The 24,436-nt window shown below is 45.6% G+C and overlaps 6 protein-coding genes across 6 annotated transcripts; 4 read left to right on the top strand and 2 right to left on the bottom strand.

The window, feature by feature from the left end:
* Positions 1–861: 861 nt before the first annotated feature.
* On the bottom strand, positions 862–2,850 carry N7455_011423 (RBR-type E3 ubiquitin transferase; the record flags this gene model as incomplete). Its single annotated transcript, XM_040954475.2, has 1 exon — positions 862–2,850. The coding sequence occupies one exon, from the start codon at positions 2,848–2,850 to the stop codon at positions 862–864; it is 1,989 nt and encodes a 662-aa protein (XP_040815181.1).
* Positions 2,851–3,607: 757 nt separating this feature from the next.
* Positions 3,608–4,427, top strand: N7455_011422 (phosphatase PAP2 family protein; the record flags this gene model as incomplete). Its single annotated transcript, XM_040954286.2, has 3 exons — positions 3,608–3,655; positions 3,714–3,903; positions 3,973–4,427. The coding sequence occupies 3 exons, from the start codon at positions 3,608–3,610 to the stop codon at positions 4,425–4,427; spliced, it is 693 nt and encodes a 230-aa protein (XP_040815262.1).
* A 374-nt stretch (positions 4,428–4,801) lies between these two features.
* Positions 4,802–8,192, top strand: N7455_011421 (FAR11/STRIP family protein; the record flags this gene model as incomplete). Its single annotated transcript, XM_040954362.2, has 5 exons — positions 4,802–6,763; positions 6,816–6,928; positions 6,982–7,127; positions 7,182–7,311; positions 7,367–8,192. 5 exons carry the CDS (start codon positions 4,802–4,804, stop codon positions 8,190–8,192), a joined length of 3,177 nt encoding a protein of 1,058 aa, XP_040815069.2.
* Positions 8,193–8,591: 399 nt separating this feature from the next.
* Positions 8,592–11,693, bottom strand: N7455_011420 (uncharacterized protein; the record flags this gene model as incomplete). The annotated part of the gene is made up of 11 exons (XM_040954349.2): positions 8,592–8,672; positions 8,727–8,906; positions 8,966–9,008; positions 9,076–9,092; positions 9,153–9,828; positions 9,880–10,095; positions 10,148–10,935; positions 10,997–11,371; positions 11,423–11,449; positions 11,532–11,618; positions 11,673–11,693. 11 exons carry the CDS (start codon positions 11,691–11,693, stop codon positions 8,592–8,594), a joined length of 2,511 nt encoding a protein of 836 aa, XP_040815115.2.
* Positions 11,694–12,313: 620 nt separating this feature from the next.
* Positions 12,314–13,237, top strand: N7455_011419 (urease accessory protein UreD; the record flags this gene model as incomplete). Its single annotated transcript, XM_040954522.2, has 1 exon — positions 12,314–13,237. One exon carries the CDS (start codon positions 12,314–12,316, stop codon positions 13,235–13,237), a length of 924 nt encoding a protein of 307 aa, XP_040815047.2.
* A 3,594-nt stretch (positions 13,238–16,831) lies between these two features.
* On the top strand, positions 16,832–18,012 carry N7455_011418 (Transcription factor; the record flags this gene model as incomplete). Its single annotated transcript, XM_065606662.1, has 6 exons — positions 16,832–16,922; positions 17,034–17,254; positions 17,322–17,455; positions 17,512–17,541; positions 17,604–17,733; positions 17,785–18,012. The coding sequence occupies 6 exons, from the start codon at positions 16,832–16,834 to the stop codon at positions 18,010–18,012; spliced, it is 834 nt and encodes a 277-aa protein (XP_065459828.1).
* Positions 18,013–24,436: the final 6,424 nt, after the last annotated feature.

Below are 24,436 nucleotides of genomic sequence, written 5' to 3'. Positions count from 1 at the left end.
TGACAAAGCGTTCTCATGCTTCAGAGTAGCACTATGACTTGACTACAACAGCCCAAATGGCGGGATCCCAATATAATCAAGCCCTTCCAAGTTTTTCGGCCCAGCTGAGTGAGATGCGGATAAAATCAGTAGGGCTTACCAACTACCATAGGAAACTAGGGATTTATATAAAGACTGTGCAAATAGAGTCAGTACGGAAACAGAGATGATCAAGTAATTGGCTGAGAAAAAAAGCGTCTTATGGATATAGTGGGAAGAGCCTTAGCTCGAAAGAGAGAGGCGATCATTTCTCAAACTACCTATATGTAGGTAGTATAGAGACTTCCTAAATCTGGGGAGGGGTAGTCATAACCAAAATGTTATGTTATTTTATAGTTGTATACATCTGGTCCGGTTAAGTGACCATAGAGGACAGTAAAACCATATGCCCCTATTTTACTATCAAAGACCAAAGACAATCAAACGATCGACCATGATGAAATTATAAAAGTATCAGATAGAAAAGCAGAATATCAAATAAGCAAGGCGCTAGCGACACACTCTATATGTGTGGGAAAGTATGTATGAACAGTGCCTGCGCTTGGCCAGAGAAGAAAGACCTAGTATATGAAAATCAGAAGCAAATAGAAACGAAAGAAAGAAAGAAAATAACCAAAAAAAAAACAAGGAAACGAAACGCAATGCGACAGAAGACAAAGGGGGAATTGATGAAAAACACAAATCGGGAAAGGAAGAAAGGGAAAGAAAAGACCATGAATTCGTTGTATGCATCAATGTCATTAAGACGCTTTTTAGAAGGGAAGAAAGTGTGAAAACTCTCATGTGCGGTTGAATGTTGAGTTGTGCACATAGAATCTCGATCTAGAAGTCATCATCCATCTCATCACTGTCCCATTCGTCTTCACGGTCGTTTTGTACTAGATCCAAGAATCGCTGAAGGCCAGGATGGGCCTGTGCTCGACCTGGTCGGATCGCGATGGCCTCCCACCGGATGGGACCCTCTTCATCTGCCAATGGTTCTGCAGGAACCTCTGCCCACCGGACAGGACGTCTAGGATCACCTGCCTGTGGAGGGAGACGCTGGTTAGGAGCTTCTGCCCATCGGATAGGGCGTCTAGCCTGTCGTCGCGCATTTCGGTTTCGTACCTCAGCCATGGCGCGAGCTTGGGCTTGACGTTCAGCTGCTGCTGCACGGGCAGCTGCATGATCACGCTGGCCAGGTCTGCCACCACCACGGTTGACTTGGGGTGGAACGGGGGCGGGAGGAGGAGGGTGTCGGTGGAGATCGTCTTCATCGTTATCAAATTCAAATGCGGGGCGGTCGTCATCGCTTTCATCGGTTTCTTCGTGGATGGCTACCACCGCTGGGTCGTCATCAAAGTCTAGGAGTGCGTCTGGGATGCGGTGGAGTGCTTCGGCTCCATCGGGGTTGATGCCATCGCCACCTTCCAAATCCCAAAGACGATTGAAGCATTGGCCTTTCTCGTCGTTGAAATGTCTATATGGGTTGTCGGCACACAGCCAGGCCGAGCAAAGATAGCAAAAGTGTGTGTCACACTGGAAGCAGCGCATATGATTGCATCCCATTTGCTTTTGGCAGGGCACGTTGCAAGTCGGGCAAGGGGTAGTGTACAGACGCAGGTACTCTTCGGTTGCCTTTTCTTCCTCTGTGGGCTCGCCGTCACGGCGTGGGAAGCAGCGTACCAATTCGCCATGCCAGCCCTTCTTGCAGACGCAGCAAAATGCGTAGTTACAGTCTTCGCAGATAGACACTCGCTCCGCCATGGGAGGAAGTTCTCCATCATTTACTTCGCTGCGGGGCTCTGAACCATCTTCTTCGTCCGAACTATCCAAGTCATCCGACATGGGATCTTCTGGCTTGGGGTGCCGCTTGGATCGTGCAGCTCCCTGGCACCATTGCCGTGGGCAGTAGACTGTGGTCTTGTCGGCTTCGATTTTTTTCTTCCTTTTGAGGAATGCATATCGCTGAACCGTTTCAGCGGCTAGAGGGATCTGAAGTAGCTCGCTTGGTCCTAGGGTACGATCGCGCTTCTTGCGTGGCGGGGTCTGGCCATCGCCTGGTACAGCTGCAGGTCTCTTGTTGTACTCGCAATCCGGCGCCATGCATTTCACACTGTCAACATCACCTTCGGTGATGCAGGAGTTGTAGAAATCCTGCAAGCATTGAATGCAGAATACGTGGGAGCAGCGAAGTAATCGATAGCAAACGGTTCCCTTCTTCGGTTCAAGGCATACCCCACATTCAAAAGTTCCCTGCTCAAACTTTTCCCGCTCGGCTTTCTTGTTGTAGTCCAGTAGTCCGATCTTCAAGTCCCGCGACAAACATACTTCCCCAGATGGGTCCTGAATATTGAAAGTTGTTTCTGCGAGCTGCTGGAGATGGTCGATGTAGGTAAAGACGACCAGATCCTTTCCACACTCTTCCCAGAGTTGTTGGCAATCGCTAGATAGTTGATCGATGACCGAGGGAGGTAGCCATGAGGGGATTGTTTTCAGATGAACGATAGGCGGCTTTTCGGCTGGGTAGCCCTCTGGCAATTCAATTTCGAGATTAAGCGGAGGCAAATGCGAGAGGACATGGACATCTTTAATGGGCGGCTGGTCTAGTTCTCCCTTAGACTCATCTAATGAAGTTGGAGGTGTGATGATGGCAGCTGCGGCATCGAGCGGTTGCTGAAAACATATTGAGGTTGGGGCGGAAGGTGCGACTGGAAGATCGAGAGCGGCTTTGAACGGAGAGGAAGGATCGATTTGTATTTCTGGAAAGATCGCAGCAATCGAGGAAAGTTCGACCGAGCGGTCATCCTCTGGGAAGTCGAGTTCGGTCATGTCGAGATGAAACCGAGTATGATCACTTGTGAAGATTTCTCAGGTGGGGGTGGGTTGTATATTTGCCTCCGATATGATACCAACGGATCGCAACTTGGAGACAAGGGTTGTCTCCTGCAAGAAATCCTAGCAACAATAGCTCATGACTGTCGTAAAAAAAAAAAAAACCTTGACCAAGGTAATAATGATGACCGATCCCAAGTGAACGGTCACTAAGGACGATCGGGCACGAAAGGGGGGTTTATATCCTGCAGGAAGATGACTTCGAATCAGCGTTGTGACTTGGACCGTAAAAAAAAAATCAGACCAACCAAAGATGAAGATGTTCCGAGTATTCCTTCTATGGGCCAATGTTCGGCAGAAAGTCGGGAGGGGTCCAAAAGATGATGCAATAGAGAGTCTGGGGTTTGGAGAGAGAACAACGGCGTCATTGTTTGAAAGTTGAAGTAGTGAGACACAAGACAGATCGAAAAAAAGAGATCAAAAAGAAGACACACAAAATATTCAAAAACCAAAAAGAAAAAAAAAAGAAAAGGGCAAATCCTCCTCGGATGCCTAAAAAAAAAAAGATGGAAAGGAAAAACAATTTGAACGTTCGAAGTCCCCGCTGCCCAATCTCCTTATCGTCCACTGATAAGGGTCTTGGCATTTAGTCTTGGCATTTGACCCTGATAATCCCTGAAAAGGGAAATCTCCAAGTTTAGGGGAACTGTGGAACTTTTGGAACTTCCCTTATTCACTCCTTTCTTAAAACATCATGGGAGACACTCCGCTGGCGTCGTTGTCTCTGACTCATGTTCACTACGTTAGTGACCCCCATTATAATCACTTGTTTGACTTGCCCACTAACTAGAGGTTTCAAGAACCCCGAGGACCGACTGTCCTTTGCCTCAGCATGGGTAGCCCTGATCCCACAGGCACTATGCGTTTCTTATGCAACCTTGATTTGGTCAACAAGAGAGGTGGAGGTCATCTTGATGTTTGTAGGACAGATGGGCTGTGAAGCCTTGAACTTTGTTCTCAAACGTTTGATCAAGGAAGAGCGACCGAAGGGTAAGTTGTTGATGTTGATGTTGATGGTCTCGTGCGTACCTTCCCTAAACTGACACGTGTAATTTACAGAAATGTTCGGCAAGGGATATGGAATGCCATCTTCCCATGCCCAATTCATGACCTTCTTCTCCGTCTACCTCACCTTCTTCCTTCTCTTCCGTCACAGCCAAGCTTCCGCCAGCTCCTACCCCAATGTCGCCGTCCTCCTACGAGTCCTGGTCATGATGGCCCTTTGCATTGGAGCTGCTGGTGTCGCTGCCAGCCGAGTCTACCTCAACTACCACACCCCGAAACAAGTCCTTGCCGGCTGTGCCGCTGGATTCGTATGTGCTTGCGGCTGGTTCATGGTCACCAGCCTGCTCCGAAGCTCTGGTTTGATTGAATGGGCCATGGAGACTACTGTATCTCGGCTGGTCAGAATCCGTGATCTCGTCTTAAGTGAGGACCTGGCTGAGGCTGGCTGGCAACGTTGGGAATCTCAGAGATTGAAGCGTCGCGGCCTGAGTGAGAAGAAGTCGGAGTAAGGGATGTCCCCTTTTTAGCGTATACCTACCATAGTCGCGAGCGAACACCTGCCTGTTGATTTAACTGCTTGAAATCAATTTCATTCTATCTCTTTCTACTCAATTCATTATAAATCTCAAAATAACAACACAACGGCTTTGTAGTCGGGTCACGTGTCAGCTGGCCTCCCGCATCAACACCACAGCTACCGGTCACCCCTCGTGCACTTCGAAGACTTAACAAAATGTGTAGTGGTCCATTTGCATGAGTTTCATTTGATTTTCGCGCTCCTTTCTTTTCGCTTTTTTGCCTGATGTATGGAGCGTTGGTACCTTGGTGATCCACCCAACTTTCTGCCAGGAACACAACTCAACAAGTCAACAAGTCCCCAGTGATGGACGTGTCTTCAGATCCACCCGAAGCCACTATGCAGGAGCATCATATTGTTAAGGCGGATGAGGTCGACCAAACAGGGACCGATATCTCGCCAGTTTCAGACGACCAACTCATGGAGGAGGTGGCTGAGGGGCTCCGCCAGGAACAGGCCGAACAGGCCACACCCGCTCCTGAGACGGCGCCCTCTGCGCCCGAAAAATCCATGAAACGACCGGAACTTCGCCGTGAAGGCTCCGCTCCACCTCCTCCAATGCAGCCGCCCCCTCCAGCTCCCGTCCAGGAGAATACGGACCGGGGTGCGAGCTCTCTAAGCCTATCGGAGTTGCGGAAGCTTGTGGGTGAAATGCCCAAGATCGAGCAACCAGCCTATGCTTTTGAATATGCCGACGCCCAATCTTTTCCCGATGAGCTCGACGAGTGGTTCCAGTATAACGCCTTTGATCGTGTCATGTTGATGGGCACGAAAGCGACTTTTAACAAGAAATGGCCCGCCTTTTGTCAGCGACACCAGCGAGACACGCCCTGTGTGTCTTGGCTTGACGCATCCAAGGATTTACGTCGTTCATTTATTGATCGGGTGCTTGAGGATATGCAACTCTCTGAAGCCCCCGCGCGATTGGAAGCCCTTGAAACCATTTGCTATGTTGTCACTGGTGTATGGGGTCTCAGCGGTGGGAGAGTGGCGCCCGACTATCCTTCAGATGGGAATTCCGAGTCAGCTGCCGAAACGCCATTGCTCAAGTCAATGCAGATTCGGTGCATCGAGGAGAACGTTTCCCTTGTTCAAGAATGCTCGGGCGTTACCGCCTTGGTACAGTACATGTGCCGCCTTTTTGATAAGACCCGCTCAGCACTCGGATCAGACTCCAGTGACATTGATTACGAGCGAATCAACCCTGGTGATATTGCGGCACCGGAGCGTGAGGCCAACTTGGTCCTTACAAGTTTATACTTCGCTGTGGAAGTAGGCCGCAGGCAACAGGCGCGCGACCCTCAATGCAGCTCGATCCGCGATGCGCTGAGCAGCTCAAATCCTAGTCTATTGGTCTCCATTGTTGAAATCATCGCTCGACTGCGCTGGGACGAATCTGCCAATATCCCGCTGACCAGAATCCTTCTGTTGTTATGGAAATCCGTACTTCTCGTCTTCGGTGGGACTGGTGATTTAAAGCGCGCAAAGGAGGTACTAGAGCCAGCTGTGTCCTCTGAGAAGGATGATTCCAAACGCAGGACACCATTTCTACACGCCTCCCCTCTGGACTACCATCTCTTCCGCCAGGAAATTACTTCCAAATACCCAGCTTACAACCCTCCGCCACTTGTCGTTCCACTGGAATTAGAAAACAATTCCATTCTACCCCCTCTTCCACACAATGCAGCTAAGATGAACTCGTCCAGCGGCATCTTTTGTGGTGTTGCCCCCTCGATTTCGGGTGGAAATGGCTCTATCCTTCAACAGGCCGTCCATATTGCAACCCCAGCCCCATCCCCACCGCCATCCCCCGCCGGCCCAGGAGGGAAAGCTGGGAAGAAACAGAACTATCAGACCAATCAGAATTTCCCCTTTATGTACCCTCCCCTAGATGATTCCAGCAACCGCATTGGCGGGAAGGGCACAACGGAACGCCAGGATACCTTGGTTGGAAAGAGATGGGAAGGCAGTGATGTCCCTGCGTCAGTTATTGAAGCTGGAAAGCTCTTTTCAACCCATGTGAAAATGACCCGTGCGATGCGACAGCTTTGGCAGGAGCGTGAACACTTTATGCAGTACGATCGTGGCTGGAACTCCGAGGATGCTGCTCACTTCCCCGATAACATCTCGGATGATCTACCGGACGATTTTGAACATCTAGATTTGTCGGGCGATGAGGAGAAGGCCCAACCTAAACCCAAACCAGTAGAGAAAGAGACAGATGATCCTGATATCCAGCGGCGTCTGGATGCGGTTGACTCGTTTTATGTGAGTGCACGCTTTCGATACCAAATTTCGACATTCGCTTACTGTTTACCAGACCAATACTCTATCTCACCTTCAGTCCATTACCATTGTATTCTTAAAAATCATCCTGACAAATGTCAGCGCAGTGGTCAGCCAGTCTGCTAGCCAGACTACGCAGGGCATGAGGTGAGCTCAGACACTTAAAAAGAATAACGAATGCGTTCTAACACAGGCTTCAGTAACAGTCATTCCATGAATGGCTCCTCCCACAATCTCCTTTCCGACGCATCTATCGATGAGCTAGACAATATTCGACTCCGCGAGATCACCGGTAAAGCCGTGTCTGGGACTCTGTTGCTTCTCCTTAAGTGGTTTAAGCGATCCCGTGAGTCTATATTCCGAATCTTTTTTCTGAATGACGTGTCGCTAACCCATCAAGATATTTTGAAATTTGAGTACATGACACAACTGTTACTTGACTCCAACTACATCCCCTTGATTCTCAAAATGTTCGCACACCAAGACGTTGACCAAACGGTGGCACATAAGAATGACCGTGAAGACTTATCGTATGTTACTCAACCTCATTCACTAAGCTAGCTCACACACTAACACAAAAACCAGCTTCTTCCACTTCTGTCAAAGCAACACAGACTTCCCCCTGGAGACCGAAGGAAGCTCCTGCGGCGATACCGAAAGCGAAGACGAAGCCATGCCGCCCCCAATCGCCCGCCACCGCACGGATCCAACAGCCAATGGCAGCATGCCAGGTCTCTCCGAAGAGGAATCCCTAGCGGATATCCTCAGCGGACCAACACGCCCCGAAGTGGACGAACTAGGCTACCCAACCGCGCCCCTCCCTAAAGAACCAATCAAAGTATTCTCCTTCCGCAACTTCTTCTCCGCCATCAACTACCTACACGTCATGCAAAAGATCACGCGCAACAAAGCCCACCGCTGCCTGCTACTAGTGCAGTACAAATCAAGCAACATCCTCCGCAAGGGACTCAAAATCCCAGACCCACACCTCCGATTCTACACCCTCAAACTCTTCAAGTCCCAAGTCCCCTACTGCGGCCGCAAATGGCGCCAGAGTAACATGCGCGTCATCACCGCCATCTACCTTTACTGCCGTCCCGAGCTACGCGACGACTGGCTCGCTGGCTCTGATGTCGATGCTGAGGTTGAAGAAGCTTTGCCGTTGGAGCAAGCACTTCGTGGCCTTACGCACTGGTGGCATCTGCGCCAATACAAGGATGTCATGGGTGGTGATGAGGGTGCCTCTATGATGGAAGAAGAGCGTGATTTCTTTGTGAGAGAACTTGAGTCTATGGGCTGGGGTCCTGCTGAGGAGATGCTCGGTGGGTCTTGCGAGGAGGAAGTCAGTGCCCCTGTGACACAGGGCAATGAATGGGAGGGTGTCCCGCTGCCTATGGAGGGGTGGTCGTGAGATCCCTGTCCTGTGAGGCAATGAGATCAATGAAAGTGCTTTCTATACCCGCTGTGGTTTTTTTGTTCGGCTTTGGTTATGTAATCAATTTTACTGTTGTTTCGTTGTTTATTTTCGGCTTTTGGTTTTTCTGTAGTTATCTCGGGGAATTCAAGTTTAACTATTTTCCGGTGTTCATACTGTGAGACTCTTTTATTTCATTCCATCCCTCCTTTGAAGGTTCTCTGATGCAAGTGTTTTTGGGCTCTAGGGCTCTAGGGGCAACTCCAGCACATACAATGAAATGACATGGAAAATAGGGCTTCCCTTCCGCCCAGCCATATTAAAGCCAAAGGTATATGTCGGCAGAGTCCTGGTGTATAAGAACAAACTCAACAGATAGCCTTTACAATCTGCAGCCTAGTATATGAAATATTGATGCGTAAGTGGAAGCGAGGTAGCCGCATCTGCTTTACAGTGCACTCCATCGGCCATAACCGTCTGTAACCCATCAGTGTCTTATTCTAAAGTTTGAAACGCAAAGCGCGAACTTACAAAGGCTTCAGGATCAACCTCCATCTTCGGCGTGGCATTGTTGAATTTCATGTCAAGCTTGGTGACCGTGCGAGTATTCTTCACAATTTCGATCTGCTTTTTCAGGCCGTAGGATTTAACGGAACCGTTCTCCATGCCTGCCTTAGAAACAAACATCACACTACTTGATGATAGCAAGGGCTAGATTGTGGTCAGCTCGGAAAGCTTCTTGGGTAAGGTGAGGACTGGATTAATCTTACCGCAAACATCGGTCGCGCAATGATGGGCTGAACGGTAGAGATCCTGTGACAGTAAGTATCCATGAAAAGAGAACAGGGGAGAAGACCATAGATTGCAGAGTGGTTCTTACGATGCGTTTGGATCACCCTATGGCAATGGTTAGCACTCGACCTATATCCATCTAAGGTGTATTATAGGAGGACATACCATTTGAGCTGAAGCAATAAATCCCTTCTTAAGAACTTGGAATGGCTTGGTGCCAAAGCTTGAAGGTTCCCAAATCACCAAATCGGCAAGTTTTCCAACCTCAACACTGCCCACAACATGACTGATACCCTGCGCGAGGGCAGGATTGATGGTATACTTGCTAACATACCGCTTGACTCGGTGATTATCTGCTCCAGTATCCTCATCCTCAGGCAGCGGGCCACGCTCTACCTTGTTTTTATGAGCCAGATTCCAAGTGCGAAGGACAACCTCTCCACATCGTCCCATTGCCTGCGAATCAGATGACATCATGCTAATCGCACCAGTATCGTGGAGGACATCTTCTGCGGCAATCGTCTCTGCACGAATTCGGCTGTCCGCGAACGAAATATCTTCGGGGATGTTCTTGGATAGATGATGGCAGGACATAACCATATCGAGATGCTCGTCGACTGTGTTGCAGGTGTATGGCTTCGTTGGATTGGTACTGCTAGGGAGGACGTTGGCGTGCTGTACGAGAGAAATCATATCGGGCGCATGTCCGCCGCCAGCTCCTTCGATATGGTATGCGTGGACTGTCCTTCCTTTGAATGCAGCTGCCGTTCGCTCGACAAACCCGGACTCGTTCAAAGAGTCGCTGTGGATTTGGCACTGAATGTCGTGTTCTTCGCAGACACTGTAATAGGTATTAGTATCCGTGTCGATCAAGCAAATAAGATTCCATTACCTTAGGCAAGTGTCGATTGCTGAGGGAGTGCATCCCCAGTCTTCATGCAGCTTGAGGCCAGCGACACCTGCATTACACTGATCATGAAGACCTGGCTTGCCAGTATCACTTCCCTTTCCAATGACACCAAAATTGACTGGCAGTGTGTCTAACGCTTGCATCATCTGTCGAATATAGGTCTTGCTCGGGGTGCAATTGGCGGCAACGGAGGCCGTACTGGACAAAATATTAGATCTAGACACCGCAATATCAATACTTGTGGTCTTACCTCGGACCAGTGCCTCCTCCAAACATAGTTGTGATACCCGACGAGATAGACTCTTCAACCTGCTGCGGACAGATAAAGTGAACATGGGTGTCGATACCACCAGCAGTGACGATTTTCCCCTCTGCAGCAATGATATCCGTATTGGATCCAATCACCAGAGCCGGGTTCACATTATCCATCACATCAGGATTGCCAGCCTTCCCAATCCCCACAATAACCCCGTCTTTCACTCCAACATCAGCTTTAAAGATACCAGTCCAGTCAATCACCAATGCATTGACCAAAACCAGATCCGCACACTCATCATCTGCACGCCCAGCAGCTTGTCCGATTCCGTCGCGCAAAGTCTTACCCCCTCCAAATGTACACTCATCTCCGTGTGCTGTGTAGTCCTTTTCAATCGTCACCCAGAGATCTGTCGAGCCGAGACGGACCGAGTCACCGACAGTCGGACCGTAAATCAAGGCATAAGAAAGTCGATCCATCTTGTATGGCTCTATCTCTTGTATATTAATGAGCACCTCCTCGGGAGTGTGTCGGAAGCCTTCCTCCTGGATACGTTGCAGTACCGCGTTGGTATGAGACAGGTCAATGGTTCCAGTCGCAATACTGCTTCCTCCCTTGATAGTTTTGAGACCACTGATCTGCGTCAAATTCACGGTCTTGACATCGCCTGGCTCGAAACGAGTCGACGTTCCGGCGGGGATGTCAAGGTGATAACCATAAGCTTTGATCCGGTCGAAATCCAGCTCCGGATTTGATTCAATGAAGTGAAAGTGAGAGCCGACCTGCAATCAAAAGCTTAGCAATATATCTCGTCGAAGTGTATGTAGAACAAAGGATGAATACCTGAATTGGCCGATCACCCTTGTTCGTAACCCTCAATTGAGTTCGCTTTCTACCGGGGTTGAGCTCGATCATTCCTTCACCAGGTGAGATGGCTCCAGGCATCTTCAAAGGCTCGTACTCGGATTCTGGATATGAGGGGAATAAACTCTCCGGTGGAATGGGAAGGAAACTCCCATACATTGCCAGCTCAATATCGCCATTCTCGCTGCTAATGGGTTGATCGACAGTAACTAGATGCGTTCCTGTCGTAAAGGTCCCTTCAATTTGCAGTACTGTAAGAGTTGATATCACGGCCGGAAGGACATGTCGGCGGCCAAGGATATGTTTCCCGGTAGACATAAGCTCTGATGCGGTGTGCTTGCCATCTCTCATCATCTAGGAATGGTTAGAGCTAGGTGCTGTGCTGGCTCCGAGGCTAATACATACTTCTTGCAGCACATTTGTGATTAATGCCTACTCTGTCGTTAGTACATAGTCATTGATATCACTAACGTTGGAACCTTCCAGGGTTCCAAGGGATGAAGATAGCAGGTACCGTAGCTTCGGGGTAGTTTAATTTCACTCCTCTCGCCAGTCGTCGTTGGGCCAAAAGCCCGGTCTGGGCAATGACCAATTTATCCAACTAGGTTGTTCGTTAGTCGTCGAAATAAAAGATCAAATTATTCGTCCGCCGTACCTCACGGGCTATCAACTGCATCGTGATTCGCAATTTGAAGTCAACTTTTCCTCGTAAGCGCGATACAAGCTGATATTAACGGGTACACTTCAAATGCCCGTTTGTAGCAAGTCGGAATGCAGATCTTTTTCAAGAACTCGGCAAATGGAGTAGGAAAGGATTTAGTCACGAATTTACGCATGAACTCGATCAGCCCTGCATATAAAATAGGCGCTTCGGCCTTTTAAGAGTGGGTAATGTGTAGATACCAACAGTCACGTTGGTCATCGCCGGTTTAACCGCCACTCGGCCAACAAAAGCTGTGGGGGAGGATTTCAAGGTACGACCTATCGGCCATTGTTGTCCGCAAGCGGCAAATGACGTTGACGACATCCCATGTCCAATCTGCCATGCGAAATTTTAATCAAAGGCTAAAATCCACCGACAAATTATCCAGTGGTAAGTAGAAGCCCACGGGTGTGTCAGGTCCTTTTCGCCGAAGAGACTCAATTTATGGTTCCACTGTCGATGTCGCCAAATTCAACCCGTGAACTCCAAATCGATTTCTAGCAGTCCACCATTCGTTACTGTTAGCAAAATGAAACCCTCAACTTGACTTTGTCCCTCAAAATCGCGGGAGTTCATCGGTGCGAAAAGTCACCATGGCGGTACCCCAGAAACCCCAGTCAGGTACCGGCCAACTTGAAGTTCACGCCTTTTGCGGCTCTTCTTCTATTTCCACGCTTTCATGCACATATCCTCTGAAACTTGTGTCACCGCCATCCAGACCAACCGACCGGTCTGTCCTCGTCTTTATGATGAGTTATGGTGGCGGGCTGGTTGCCGGCGACCGTGTAGACTTGAACATCAGAGTTCGGCCTAAATCGCGATTAGCCCTTCTTACGCAAGGAAGCACGAAGGTGTACAAGACACCATCCAAGTCAATATGTTCATACCAATCCCTCACTGTCACTGTGGATGAAGGAGCAGCGCTCCTACTGTTACCGGACCCGGTACAGCCATTCAAAGACAGCTCGTATGAGCAATGTCAAATATTCCATGTCCACCATTCTTTATCCAGTATACTAGTCCTAGACTGGGTTTCCGAAGGACGAACTGCGATAGGCGAGGCATGGGATTTTTTTGGATGGAAAGGTCGAAATGAGATTTGGTCACTTCCTAGGCCAGACAAAGGAACCACGAAGAAGCTTTTGATCCGAGATAGCCTGGTTTTGGATGAAACATCGTCTACGGGGCGAAGCTATAAAAATGAGATGGACGGTCTCGGGGTTTTTGGCACTCTCATCATCCGGGGCCCAATGTTTCGTGCTCTCGGTGACTTCTTTCTCGCAGAGTTCTCCCATCTCCCGCGTATTCGAGCAAATGGGAAACTTCATGAACAAGTTGATTTGCACTCAGGTGAATCTGTGAAAACATGGACTGCTGCTTCTCTGCGAGGCTCTGTCATAGTCAAATTTGGGGCTCCGGATGTAGATGCTGCGAAACGTTGGTTGAGAGACATGTTATTACGAGATGGAACAGTGGAGAAGGAGTTTGGAGCACGATCTATGTTGTGTCTGCAGTAGTTCTCAAGATCGATGTGCTGTCGATGTATATATCTCCAATGGCAAATATTGTCATTCCCCGGCAGACTCATTTCATCATGTACCGGCTAGAGTTAAATTTCACATGTATATATATATATATATATATCTTCAAATCGCGAAACAGTGAAGAACTTTTGTTACGTGAAAATGAAAAAAGGAATTGCCGATTCCGAAATTCACCATGATAACCTTCCAAGGTTGGAAACTATAAGAGGCCGCGCTAAAGTCAATCTAGCCGGTCTCCTGCCCTGTCCACTTGCTACCCTTCCTCCTTCAACTGCAGAGAGTAGAATTATCACTCCAAAACCCAAGAAGGAACTTCAGGTCCACCACACAGCGAAAGACTCATCACCCGGTCCATACCCAATGAGTGTCTAACCATATGCCGAATCCCCATCTGCATAATGCTCAATCATATTTCCCGTCGTATCCCACCAGTAGTCGAAGACCTGCGATTTGAGAATAAATATGCTGGCTAACACCACACGTAGACCTGTACCCTTTCTGGATAGAGCCAAGTCCTTCTTGTTTCCTCCTTTCCAATGATGGGACGATGTTGAAGTTCTTAGTATAAAATTCGACAAGAGCTTCGAAGTTCGTGGTGCAAAAACCGTAGTGACCAAGCTATTTGAAGATTTGAAGTGGTACCTTTTTCTTGGAGTAGGAGCTATCTATATATGGACTAACCTTGTTGACGCTCTATGAGTGATCCCAATTTAGGGAATGAATATAATGATATTCACATAGGTCCTAGAGCATGGTCCACAGGATAGGTTTCAATTTTACCCGGACGTCTGAGAGTCTTCCGGCAGGGTGAAGTACTTGGATTGAATAAAATGATATGGATATGGATAGATATAACTAAGCCGTCTCGCGCTATCCAATATCTCACTATCGCGTGACCCAACATAGCAAGCTATCTTCTATCTATCTATCCATGAATAAAAAAGTTAACACGTCGGCTTCCTTCCATCTCTCGATGCGCAATTCTGGTCACAATACAACCAACCACCAGTTTTCACACCTTTCTTGTTTATGATATATGGATAGATAGACAGATCTAGCTAGATAGGTCGATTGATTTATCAAAATGCAAAAGCAAAAAGTAATGGGACGAGCCGGGATCGAACCAGCGACCTTGCGAACTTCAGTCGCACGCTCTCCCAACTGAGCTATCGTCCCATTTGGGATGACGATTGAAGCACAATTAGAGTCTATGAATCTGAATAATGCTATCGGAATAGCCCAGGTACAGTAGACAACCCCTAGTTAACTAATTACTAAACTGAGATCTAACAAATGTTCGTTAAACTGGAGGTTTCTTTCTAAAGAGGCCCCATAGCCGTGCCAAGCGCCCAATATACCTACCGGATATTGGTGCGCCCCAGCAAACGCAAAATCTAGAAAGTAGGTATCTTTTATCTGACTTGTCTATACAAGATATACATACCCTTTAGGCATAATATATATTTCTCGGCCCTGAACTGGTTAGGGAAGATATAAGCAGATATATATAGGTAGTATAAAGGAGGTCTATATTATTCAACCAAACTTGCAAGGAATATTAAGTGCAACATATATTAAAACAAATATAGTATCCATATTTCTCCGCATGACCTTGACATAGTGTCATTTCTAAATTATCATTCGTCTTCTATATAGGCCTGTAATATTCGTACACGTCCTATTACTTCAGCTAGTTCGAAGACTGAGGAAATATATATGTATAGTATATCTTCTTTATCCTCCAAAAAACGTATGTTTCCCTACTTATTTAATATAGCATCCATGGAAATCCCTTATATTTACTTAAAGCAGAATAATTGGCTGATTGTGACCCCGTGCCGCCGCTACTCTCAGAGCAACCGCTGGACCTTCAAGTATTTTGATTGGCCGAAGTTAGCAGACTCAGTTTTGATATAACGAATGTTCTATGGGAGGTGAATTAATCGGGTTCGTAGTAAAAGGGAGAGAGGTTCGTTGGTTTTTTTTAAAAAAAAAGAAAAGTCCGGCTAAACCATGTTTCTTCTCGTACGGATGGATTAGCAGTGAAAAAAGCAAAAAGTAATGGGACGAGCCGGGATCGAACCAGCGACCTTGCGAACTTCAGTCGCACGCTCTCCCAACTGAGCTATCGTCCCACTTGGGATGAAGATCGACTCCAGATAGACATTATCAAGGTGAGCAAATACAGGTTGCATATTTGGTGGCTCTTAAACAACGTCGCAACAGACTAGGCAAGACCTCGGAGTACAAGCTGCCTGCAATAGGTGCAAATTACGAAATATTAATTTCATGACCCAGCATGTGAGCTATGGCCCAGATTTCTTTGGGGGGAACGTTAAATATGTATATTCCCGGTTAAATCTATATTCCCGGTTCAATCTATGTATATTGCAGCCAATGCGGCGAGTAACGCCAGGTCCTTTTGTACTGACTACATACCTATATATGTACTACCCTTTATAACGAAACTTGAAAAATACATGTAGTGGGAAGGTTATAATACCACTTACTGTCCAGCAAAAAAATAAACGAAAGCGACTACAAAAATGTGACCATAGACCTTATGTCGTTTGCCGACAAAAAAAGCTCAAGTATTCCACACCCACGGATCAGGTTTCTTTCAGCTGAGATTTTTAAAAAGTTGAAGGTGCTCGCGGGAACTCCCAGAATGCAGTAACTGCAAACTGTGGCCCCGTGGCTGTGTATACTCGCGAGACAAATCGAGCTCCGCTCAGTCAACTCGAATTCTAACATTCAATCAGATGTGAGATTGATAGCATCAGAATACCTGTGTTCAAAGCTGGATCTGATAATCTCAGAACGAGAGACTTGCCGGTAGTAAACGACATCGAAGGTAGATTGAAGAGACTTGAGAATACAGTCCATCAGTTGACAGATTCTGTCAATCGAGCCCTGCAGGCTATCACTTTCGCACCACCTGGGACTAATACTGGAATATCGAGTTGGAATTCTCGCTCCCTCGTCACAAACAAATGTTGGTTCCGAGTCGAGGCCATACGTCGGCCCCTCGCATTCTTTCTCCTTCCTAAAGGAGGCATCGCCAACATTGATGCAATCCGCCAATCACCAGGCGATGTGACTAGTCAAAGTGCACATTCGAAACTTCAATATCTCTCTGGGCGGCTGACCACCGTGGAGAGTGACCAGCAGATTGTGGAGGATTCAACCACGTTCTATATACCTTCAAAGGCAACCGGCTACCCCCTGATCAGCAGTAATGTTTCGTTTCTTCAGGGATATCGATCGGCACTAACCTTTTGATACCAGTGAACCTTTCTTCTCTTTCCCACCAGGCGAGGTCATAAAAGAAGTGGTATTTGAACCCCACAAAGTCCGGGAAAAGGCATGGGTTGCCTACTTCAATTACATGATGCTTTCCATTGCCTTGAACGAGAACGGAGAAAATGGCGAAACGAAGATTTTTCGACGTAATGTGCAACTCGCGCTGAATGACAGCAGTGTCTTTCTCAAACCAAGTTACGACAACGTGCAGGCTTTGTGTTTCCTGGCAATGCATGGCGAGGATTACGCAGTGCCAAATCTATCATGGATGTTGTTAGGGCATGCTTGCAGGCAGGCCAAAGCTCTGGGATTGCATTCACCGGCTCACCAGGACTTGGACTCGAGAAAGAAACGGGTTTGTCTCTTTTGGCTCCTCTTCTTAATAGACAAATCTTGCTCCCTCTGCTTTGGAAGACCGGCTTTTCTTCCCACGGCATTGTATCAGAACGTACCGTTACCAAACTAGTCTTTCTCAAATTCAAACCGCACGAGCGTGCTGTGTTTGAGGATGGGCAGGGGCGGGGACCTACCTGTGGCTCGCGCTTTGGTGCTGAGATTATCACACGTTCTATTCAGTGGGCAAAACTCGGAGGGTCGGTCGTGAATCTTCTCGCGATGGATGGCTCGGTACATAAAAAGCAAGAGATTCGATCAAGCCTCGGGACTTGGTGGTTGGACGCCCATGAGGTATGTTACACTTTTCCTCGTAGACTAAAGACAAGTCTTTTAATACCTAGTGACAGTCTCTTACAAGCATCTTGCATGTCGAAAGTACCTCAGCAACAGCCAGCCAAATCCAAGAAATGAATTCGGGAATCAGTACAATGAGGTTTCAGTATCTACATTCTCTCTTATCCTTCTGCTCAAGGGGGTGATTCTTCGTCCGTTGTACGCCTTTCGTCTGCCCGCGAAGCTATCTCTACCCTGAGCTGCATGGTGTCAAGTTGGAGCTCTGTATACAATGGGGCAGTATGGTATGTCCATATATCTTCACGCCCGCTTTTTTTTGGTACCGGTTACTAATTAAACTGATAAGGCAACTTCTATATTGTCCGTTCACCCCTTTCTTCGTGATATTCGGCAACATCATCTACAGCGATGGTGCCCAGACATCTGCAATCGCGCAGGATCTGAACCTTTTACCTGCCACGGTGGACTATTTCGCAGTAATGAGATAACAGATGCGCTTGCTAGCAACTATATGCTCCAGGCTTCAGCATACTGCGTCTGTTTTCCTGCAACTAGCTCAAGGTCATGTTCCGCACCACGCCCTGACTGAGACCATTGAAAAGCAGGCCAAGGCATTTCAATCACAGCCTGAAGAGCATATGGGCAGGCGCGACCAAGGCCCTAAATTTCCAGTGGATCTTCATCTTGGAGAATTTAACGTTGCGAAGTATTTCGAACGGTTACCAACAGAGATGAGCCCCATGGTCTATATTTGACGCCGATCAGCCCGCTGTGTCTTGTTCACGTCTTGGTAATAAGAGGTCCATTCCAGATAACTAACGTGTTTGATTGGTTCTCTTGGGAAACCTATTACACAGGCATCGAGACATAATATAAAACTTTTTTGAATATTCTTCAATAATCCCGCGAGATATATATGCACAGCGAAAATATCAATACCCGTGAGTCATATTTAAATTGAAGGAATTACATCAAATACCGAACAACAATGGTAAGAAAAAAAAAGTCAAATCAACTTGAAAAAACAATCCCTAGATCTTGTTGTAGGTAAGGGAGATGAGATGAGAGAAAAGTAGATGTTCATTCTTAATTGTAAAATTGAGTATTTCTTTATGTTACATAATTGTCGAATAGTAATCAATTAACTGGGCTTGTGGTTTAGTGGTATAATACTCCCTTAGCATGGGAGTGGTCCAGGGTTCGATTCCCTGCAAGTCCAGAAACTTTTTGTTTTTTTGGTCTTGGTAGCCGGTTGCGAAGAGACCTGTATGGATCCAAGCCGTTATACGTATTTCAAGGTCGGATAGCAACAAACCACCTCCAGGGCTCCAGCACTCTTAGTGTATGATTAAGCCTATACAAGGCAACTCTTGCACCCTCGAAACCCCCACCTTGTGAAGGAACTAATAATCTTGCCCGTTATATTCATTATTTGCTCTTTAGCATGATTTAGGATGATTTATCCTCAGTTTATTCCCCTAAAATGCGTCCTATCTGGAGATGGGCCTTAAATGGATTTGTTATTTGATTCTAGCATCAACTGTACTTACAGAAGATGATTCACTATCATCCATCGTCAAACTTCGGGTCTCACAATGTCACAGGCCCGAATCAGCTTTAGAATTAGGTAGAATTTTACGTTTCACTCATCGGCTTATTGAACCAGACAGTTAGTTATATGGCTATTACAATGGGATCACAGGAGTCGAACAGAACCCAGTAATCGAAATCCATCGGGCGATCGAGTCTGTCCAAATTAGAAGAACCGCACCACAATCTAGAAATGTGAAACCCTCTTTCTTGGTAATGATGGGATGAGGCGCACACCTTGGGCCTCAACGCATTTTCTCGTATCGTAATTACAAATATTGATTTGACCAAATCTGCCTGGAAGCCACGAGGAGATCATGACCGTGCCTAATCATTCCAACATGACTACGACGGAATATTATGGCTCCTCCTTTATTTACTCTTCCGGGAAGAATGGCATACGCCCCAATAACGCAAGCTCACCCGCCTAACTACTAAACGAACAGGATTGTGGCTCATGTGTAGGTAGCCATTGTTATTTCCGTAGGTTGACGGACTTCTTGTCGGATAACAAAGAGGAATACAATAGGTACGATGGAGATTTCTCAAAACAGATATCATTTCAGGGGAAAAAAAGAAATGAGCGACGCAGGGATCGAACCTGCAGTCTTCTGAGGAAGTATTTGAGGAAAACTCAACCGAAATCAGACGCCTTACCATTAGGCCAGCCGCCCTTGATATATACTCAATGATCGAGTTTTAAGCTTCTGACCAGAACACATCCCTTTAGCAAGGGCTTCATGTCTGAATGTTTCTGGGGGTCCGACAATCTTTTAACAATGCTGTACTTAGACATGAATGTATTAATCTAAAAGATATATATAAAAATGGAACAATATACTGAGCATTCCTAGTTGACAAGCGGCCATATAGTTACAAGTCCTATAATACGAAAAGACAGCGCTAGAGACCTAGAATATTAGATAGTAGGTTTTATAGGGATATCCGAAATAATATATATAGTTAATATAACGAAGTATAATAAATAAAAGTAAAGGATAGTAAATCACTCTATAGTATAAGCCCTATCCTCGCTACGCTCAGCCTAATCCGCGGCCTCGTACCCGGTTTCGGGTGCTAGGCCCTAACTGATCTAGTACTCCGTATAACTAGGAGTACGGAGTATAACTAGTTGTAGAAAAATAGATAGGGTACGGCTGGTAGAACTACCCGTAGTCGGTAAGGCAGTTCAACCAATAAAACAACACAAACAGAGGAAAAGGCGGTGTACAGAGCTTAAAGTATAGCAAAGTCTTGCATACGAATTCAACCATGAGTGATTTGCACCGCTATCCGAACGTATTTCGTATCCAAACTGCACAGCCGAACCACTAGAGAAAATATGATATACACGACTCTTATATCTTAACAATCAACGTTTTCTACTGTTTTGTAATTTGCCGATGGCTATTGGTAGGCCTTGACAACTCCCATGGGACTAAAATAATTTTGGTCCCATATCCTGGTCCCATCTACTCCCATGGGACTAAAAAGATTCTGGTCCCATAACCCTAGTAGTCCCATGGGACTCCCGTGGGACTCATGGGACTCCCATATAGTCCCACGCTAGCATAATTTTGCCAAGAATTTCTTCTTTCGGCTGCACAAATCTGCAAAGTAATCAGATAAAATACTGTTATTTACAGGTGTATGAGCGTCCTTACCTTCAATATCAACCAACGTGGTTTTTTTATATGACATGGTCTACAATTAAGTATATAAATAACTTAAGTCTACATTAAAAATAGACTTCGGCAGAACCCATTTTATAACCCATTCTTGGCATGCCAAGGACCCATCGGAACCCATCGGAACCCAAAATACATAAAACCTGCACAAAACCTGCATAAATATACATAATTAGGCAGGTCTTGGCATTTTTACGCCTAAACTTTAATTTTGGGTTCTTGGCATTGGGTTTTGGGTCGAAGGTTTCGACCCAAAATGGGTTTTGCCGAAGTCTAATTAAAAAGTATCTTCCTTTGAGATAAAAAGTTGTATAATAGACTATTATCGCCTATAGGTATCAAAGAGATATAAATATGGTATGTGGTGGAAGTGGTTAAGCAAGATATATATATTCATATAAGGTACTACTAAACTACATTTCTTAAATATTATTGCGATCGCAAAAATTCGACAGATATATAGTAAAGTATAATTAATTCCTATGCCATAAGAAACGTTACCCCTAAGTTATTTATTTTTATCTTGGAATTACTATTCTCTACTATATGGTTGTTGCAGAATTTCAGGATAAAGTAGGTTTAAAAGTGAAGATTTTCCAATTGAAGTTGTGGGGGATTCTAGATACCCCCAGATCTATCAACTTCCCCTTTATATGGGAGTCCCACGGGAGTCCCGCGAGAGTCCTACGGGAGTCCTACGGGAGTCCCATGAAATAAACCAATGAGTGAGATATAATAAGTGGGTCGTTACCTATTTGTGATATGTAGTCGCGCTACTTATTATTTAGAATCTGCTAGTAGATGGACGCGACTCTCCTAATTGTAAAGGTAGGCCTTAGAGATATCCTTTTTATACCCTCTTCCATTTTGATAGAATTATTATTCGAGTATATCTCAATATGAACTATATACTGAGGCTGGCCCTTCATCCCAGGTTTCGTTCTAAGCGGGAAACCCTCCACCTTCTTCAGTCTATAGTATTAGTATTATTGACGAGCCCCTACGAGCCCCTTACGCCAGATCATTCAATTAGCCAGCAGCCGATCTATAGCGGGCCCGAATCTTCAATCCTCCAAATAGAGCCGAATCCGATTCCTCTAACCCTCCGTCGTATCGGTCCTAGATATCAAAAGTTCTGGGTTCTTTAGACTTCAATGAATAAAACCGACTTTATTAAGTGGTAGCGTCATATAGCAGGTACACAACCATACCCTCCGCTACGTAAAGTGAACTTTAATACAAGGTATACCTCTACCGCTTAGGAGCACTTTAATCAAGTAGCCCACTTCTAAACTAGGAAACCAATAGCACTCTGTCGGAGATATAGAAAAGCAATTTTACACCTATCCTCATTAGCAAATAGTTCAAAGTCACTCGCTACGCATTTATCTAGTCGTATATATATAACTGTATCGAAAAAGGGGTCTATACAACAGGATATACAGCAATCGCTCGAACTTACGGTATTATATACATCTAATTCTATATTCTATCTATCTAATACTAATACTTTCATTATATTTAGTCCACTCGCCCAACTACCCGTAAGATCTTTGACTAACAGCGATTTGAAAGAGCTCAAGTCAAATTTATAGCGAACTTACGCCTTCCATTCGAGGTCCTCCGGTATAAAGAATTCGAAAATCTTATTATAGAGGCTCAGCTTTCTTAACAGAAGCTTACCCTTCTATTACTAAAGACCGCGCGGCGTCGACTCCAGTCAATCGTCCACATAGAGCAGCAAAAGCTTCTTTCTCTACTCCCAGCTAGAGTAAAGTTGTCAATTGCCCTTAATTGTTAGACTTCGCCCTTCTAATAGGCATTTATAGCAATTATAGGCTATTTTATAGATACCAATTGGGATTATTATAAGATCCTTCTAGGTTTTATACCAGTTCACGGCCAGCACATAGGCTCTAATCTCGCAGATATTCTCCTTAAGATTCTTCAGTAGCAGAATATTGTAAATCGAGTAATTGCAATTACTACAGATAACGCGTTAAATAATAAGACCTTAGTTAATAGTCTATATTAGACTGCGGCATATCCGCTCCAATGGATATCAGATCGATCCTTATATCCGCAATTTGCGGATATTGGATATGAGTTGATATCCACATCCGCACTGCGGATATGAGTTGATATCCATATCCGCAATGCGGATATCCTTGGATATCCGCACTAGCATAACTCTCGCTTACTTTCCCCCTTGTAGCCTGTCACATGATCTTAATGCAGCTTACCAATATTTCCTTACCGTTGAAATAAACGCATGTTTGGTCCTGACAGAACCAACCCCTTTAATCAACGGTCGGCCCTTTGAAATTTTAGGAAATAGATATGTATCGAAGGTCTCCTTATACAGTATTTGTAGGTAGTGTCGTAGTTTTCTTAGTCCGACGTTTTGTTGTAAAGATGGCCGTAGATTGACGATTTTGTTGTAAGTTATATATAGAAATATATATTTAACTACTGTTAACAATGATAAACTTCGTAAGAAACAGAACATAGAAAATCAAAACCTTTATTATTAGATGAATTATTTCAACCTTAGGCTTAAATAAAAGCCGAGAGTCCTAGCTATCTACTGATTATTTTTTCAATTTGTTCTGACTACTAGAACTTAAGAAATCCGAGATAGAAGTTCTTGAAATGCGGACTTTGCGAGTTTCGAGGTCTTGCGGATATCTTGTGGATATCCACAAAATATCCACAAAATATCCGCAAGATATCCTCAATATCCTCAAGATATCCTCAAAATCCGTAGGATATCCTCCAATTATCCGCACTAATATACAATACAGCCAATCATTTAGGTAAACCACATCAAAAGTAAGTCTAAGTTAGAATATCCTAGTACGCTTACTTTACCCCTGAAAACCTCTACTACTTCAGATGTAAGCCTCTCTATTCTTTTAAGCACCCTACTATACTATATATTATAATTGTTAACTTCTTAATGTCTCAATCACAGTTCTCGTTCACTAATTCAGATGTGGATTTAGCTTCTGATCGGATTTACCCTGACAACTTCTCCGATTTTTTGGGTATCCAAACACCAGTCCCATCGATATCGCCGACTCGTTCAACTCGTTTAACCCTTACGCCCTTATCCCTTACTCGCGTCGGACCTCCCCTTCAAAAGCACTGGGTTTTATATCCATCTGATTCTATGTGTGATGATATAGAGGACTTACGCAATAAATTCGTTAGTTGGTGGCTTACAACTGAGTATGGATCTCAGTCTGATGTTAGGAACACAATTCGATGGGAATCAAAAAGCAAATCGGATATCTGGGATAGCTTCTACCAGGTTGCAAATGACAAAAATGGAAAGCCGAAGGTTATGTGCAAGGCATGTCTCTGTACGATTGGCCATCCAAGATTCCGGCGTGCTGGTTCTTCGCCTATGACAGCACACCTCAAAACTGGAGCATGTTCAAAAAAAAGTGGCCCAAGAATCGACCAGCTTCTCAAAAGAATGGTATGTTAACCAGGGCACTTAACTGGCATTACTACAGTAGTCAAGTTCTTTATAATTTAGCAGCTAACATTGAGTACTTTGATCTAGCCAGGTACTACTAGCATATCATTCACCCAAGACCATCTCTCCGATGCTATTCTGAGATTCATTTCGACTGCACATCTGCCCTTTCGAGTGATCGAACACCCCCAATTCCACCGCATGTTAGAGGTTGCTCAACAATCATCCACTAAACTTACAATTCCATCAGCACGAACCATTCGACGTCATCTCGATATAACAATCCAGAATAACCAGAAGGGGATTCTACAGAGACTTCCAGAGGGGTGTCGGCTATCAATAGCCTTGGATTGCTGGACTTCTCCTTTCCAGCAGGCCTTTATGGCTATCACTGGTTACTTTATCGATCATAACTGG

The sequence above is a fragment of the Penicillium solitum genome (assembly GCF_028829755.1).
Source record: "Penicillium solitum strain IBT 25940 chromosome Unknown utg000009l_segment0_segment0, whole genome shotgun sequence".
NCBI lineage: Eukaryota > Fungi > Ascomycota > Eurotiomycetes > Eurotiales > Aspergillaceae > Penicillium > Penicillium solitum.
Note: the sequence above shows the minus strand (reverse complement) of the source record. Positions and strands in the feature narration are given on the sequence as shown.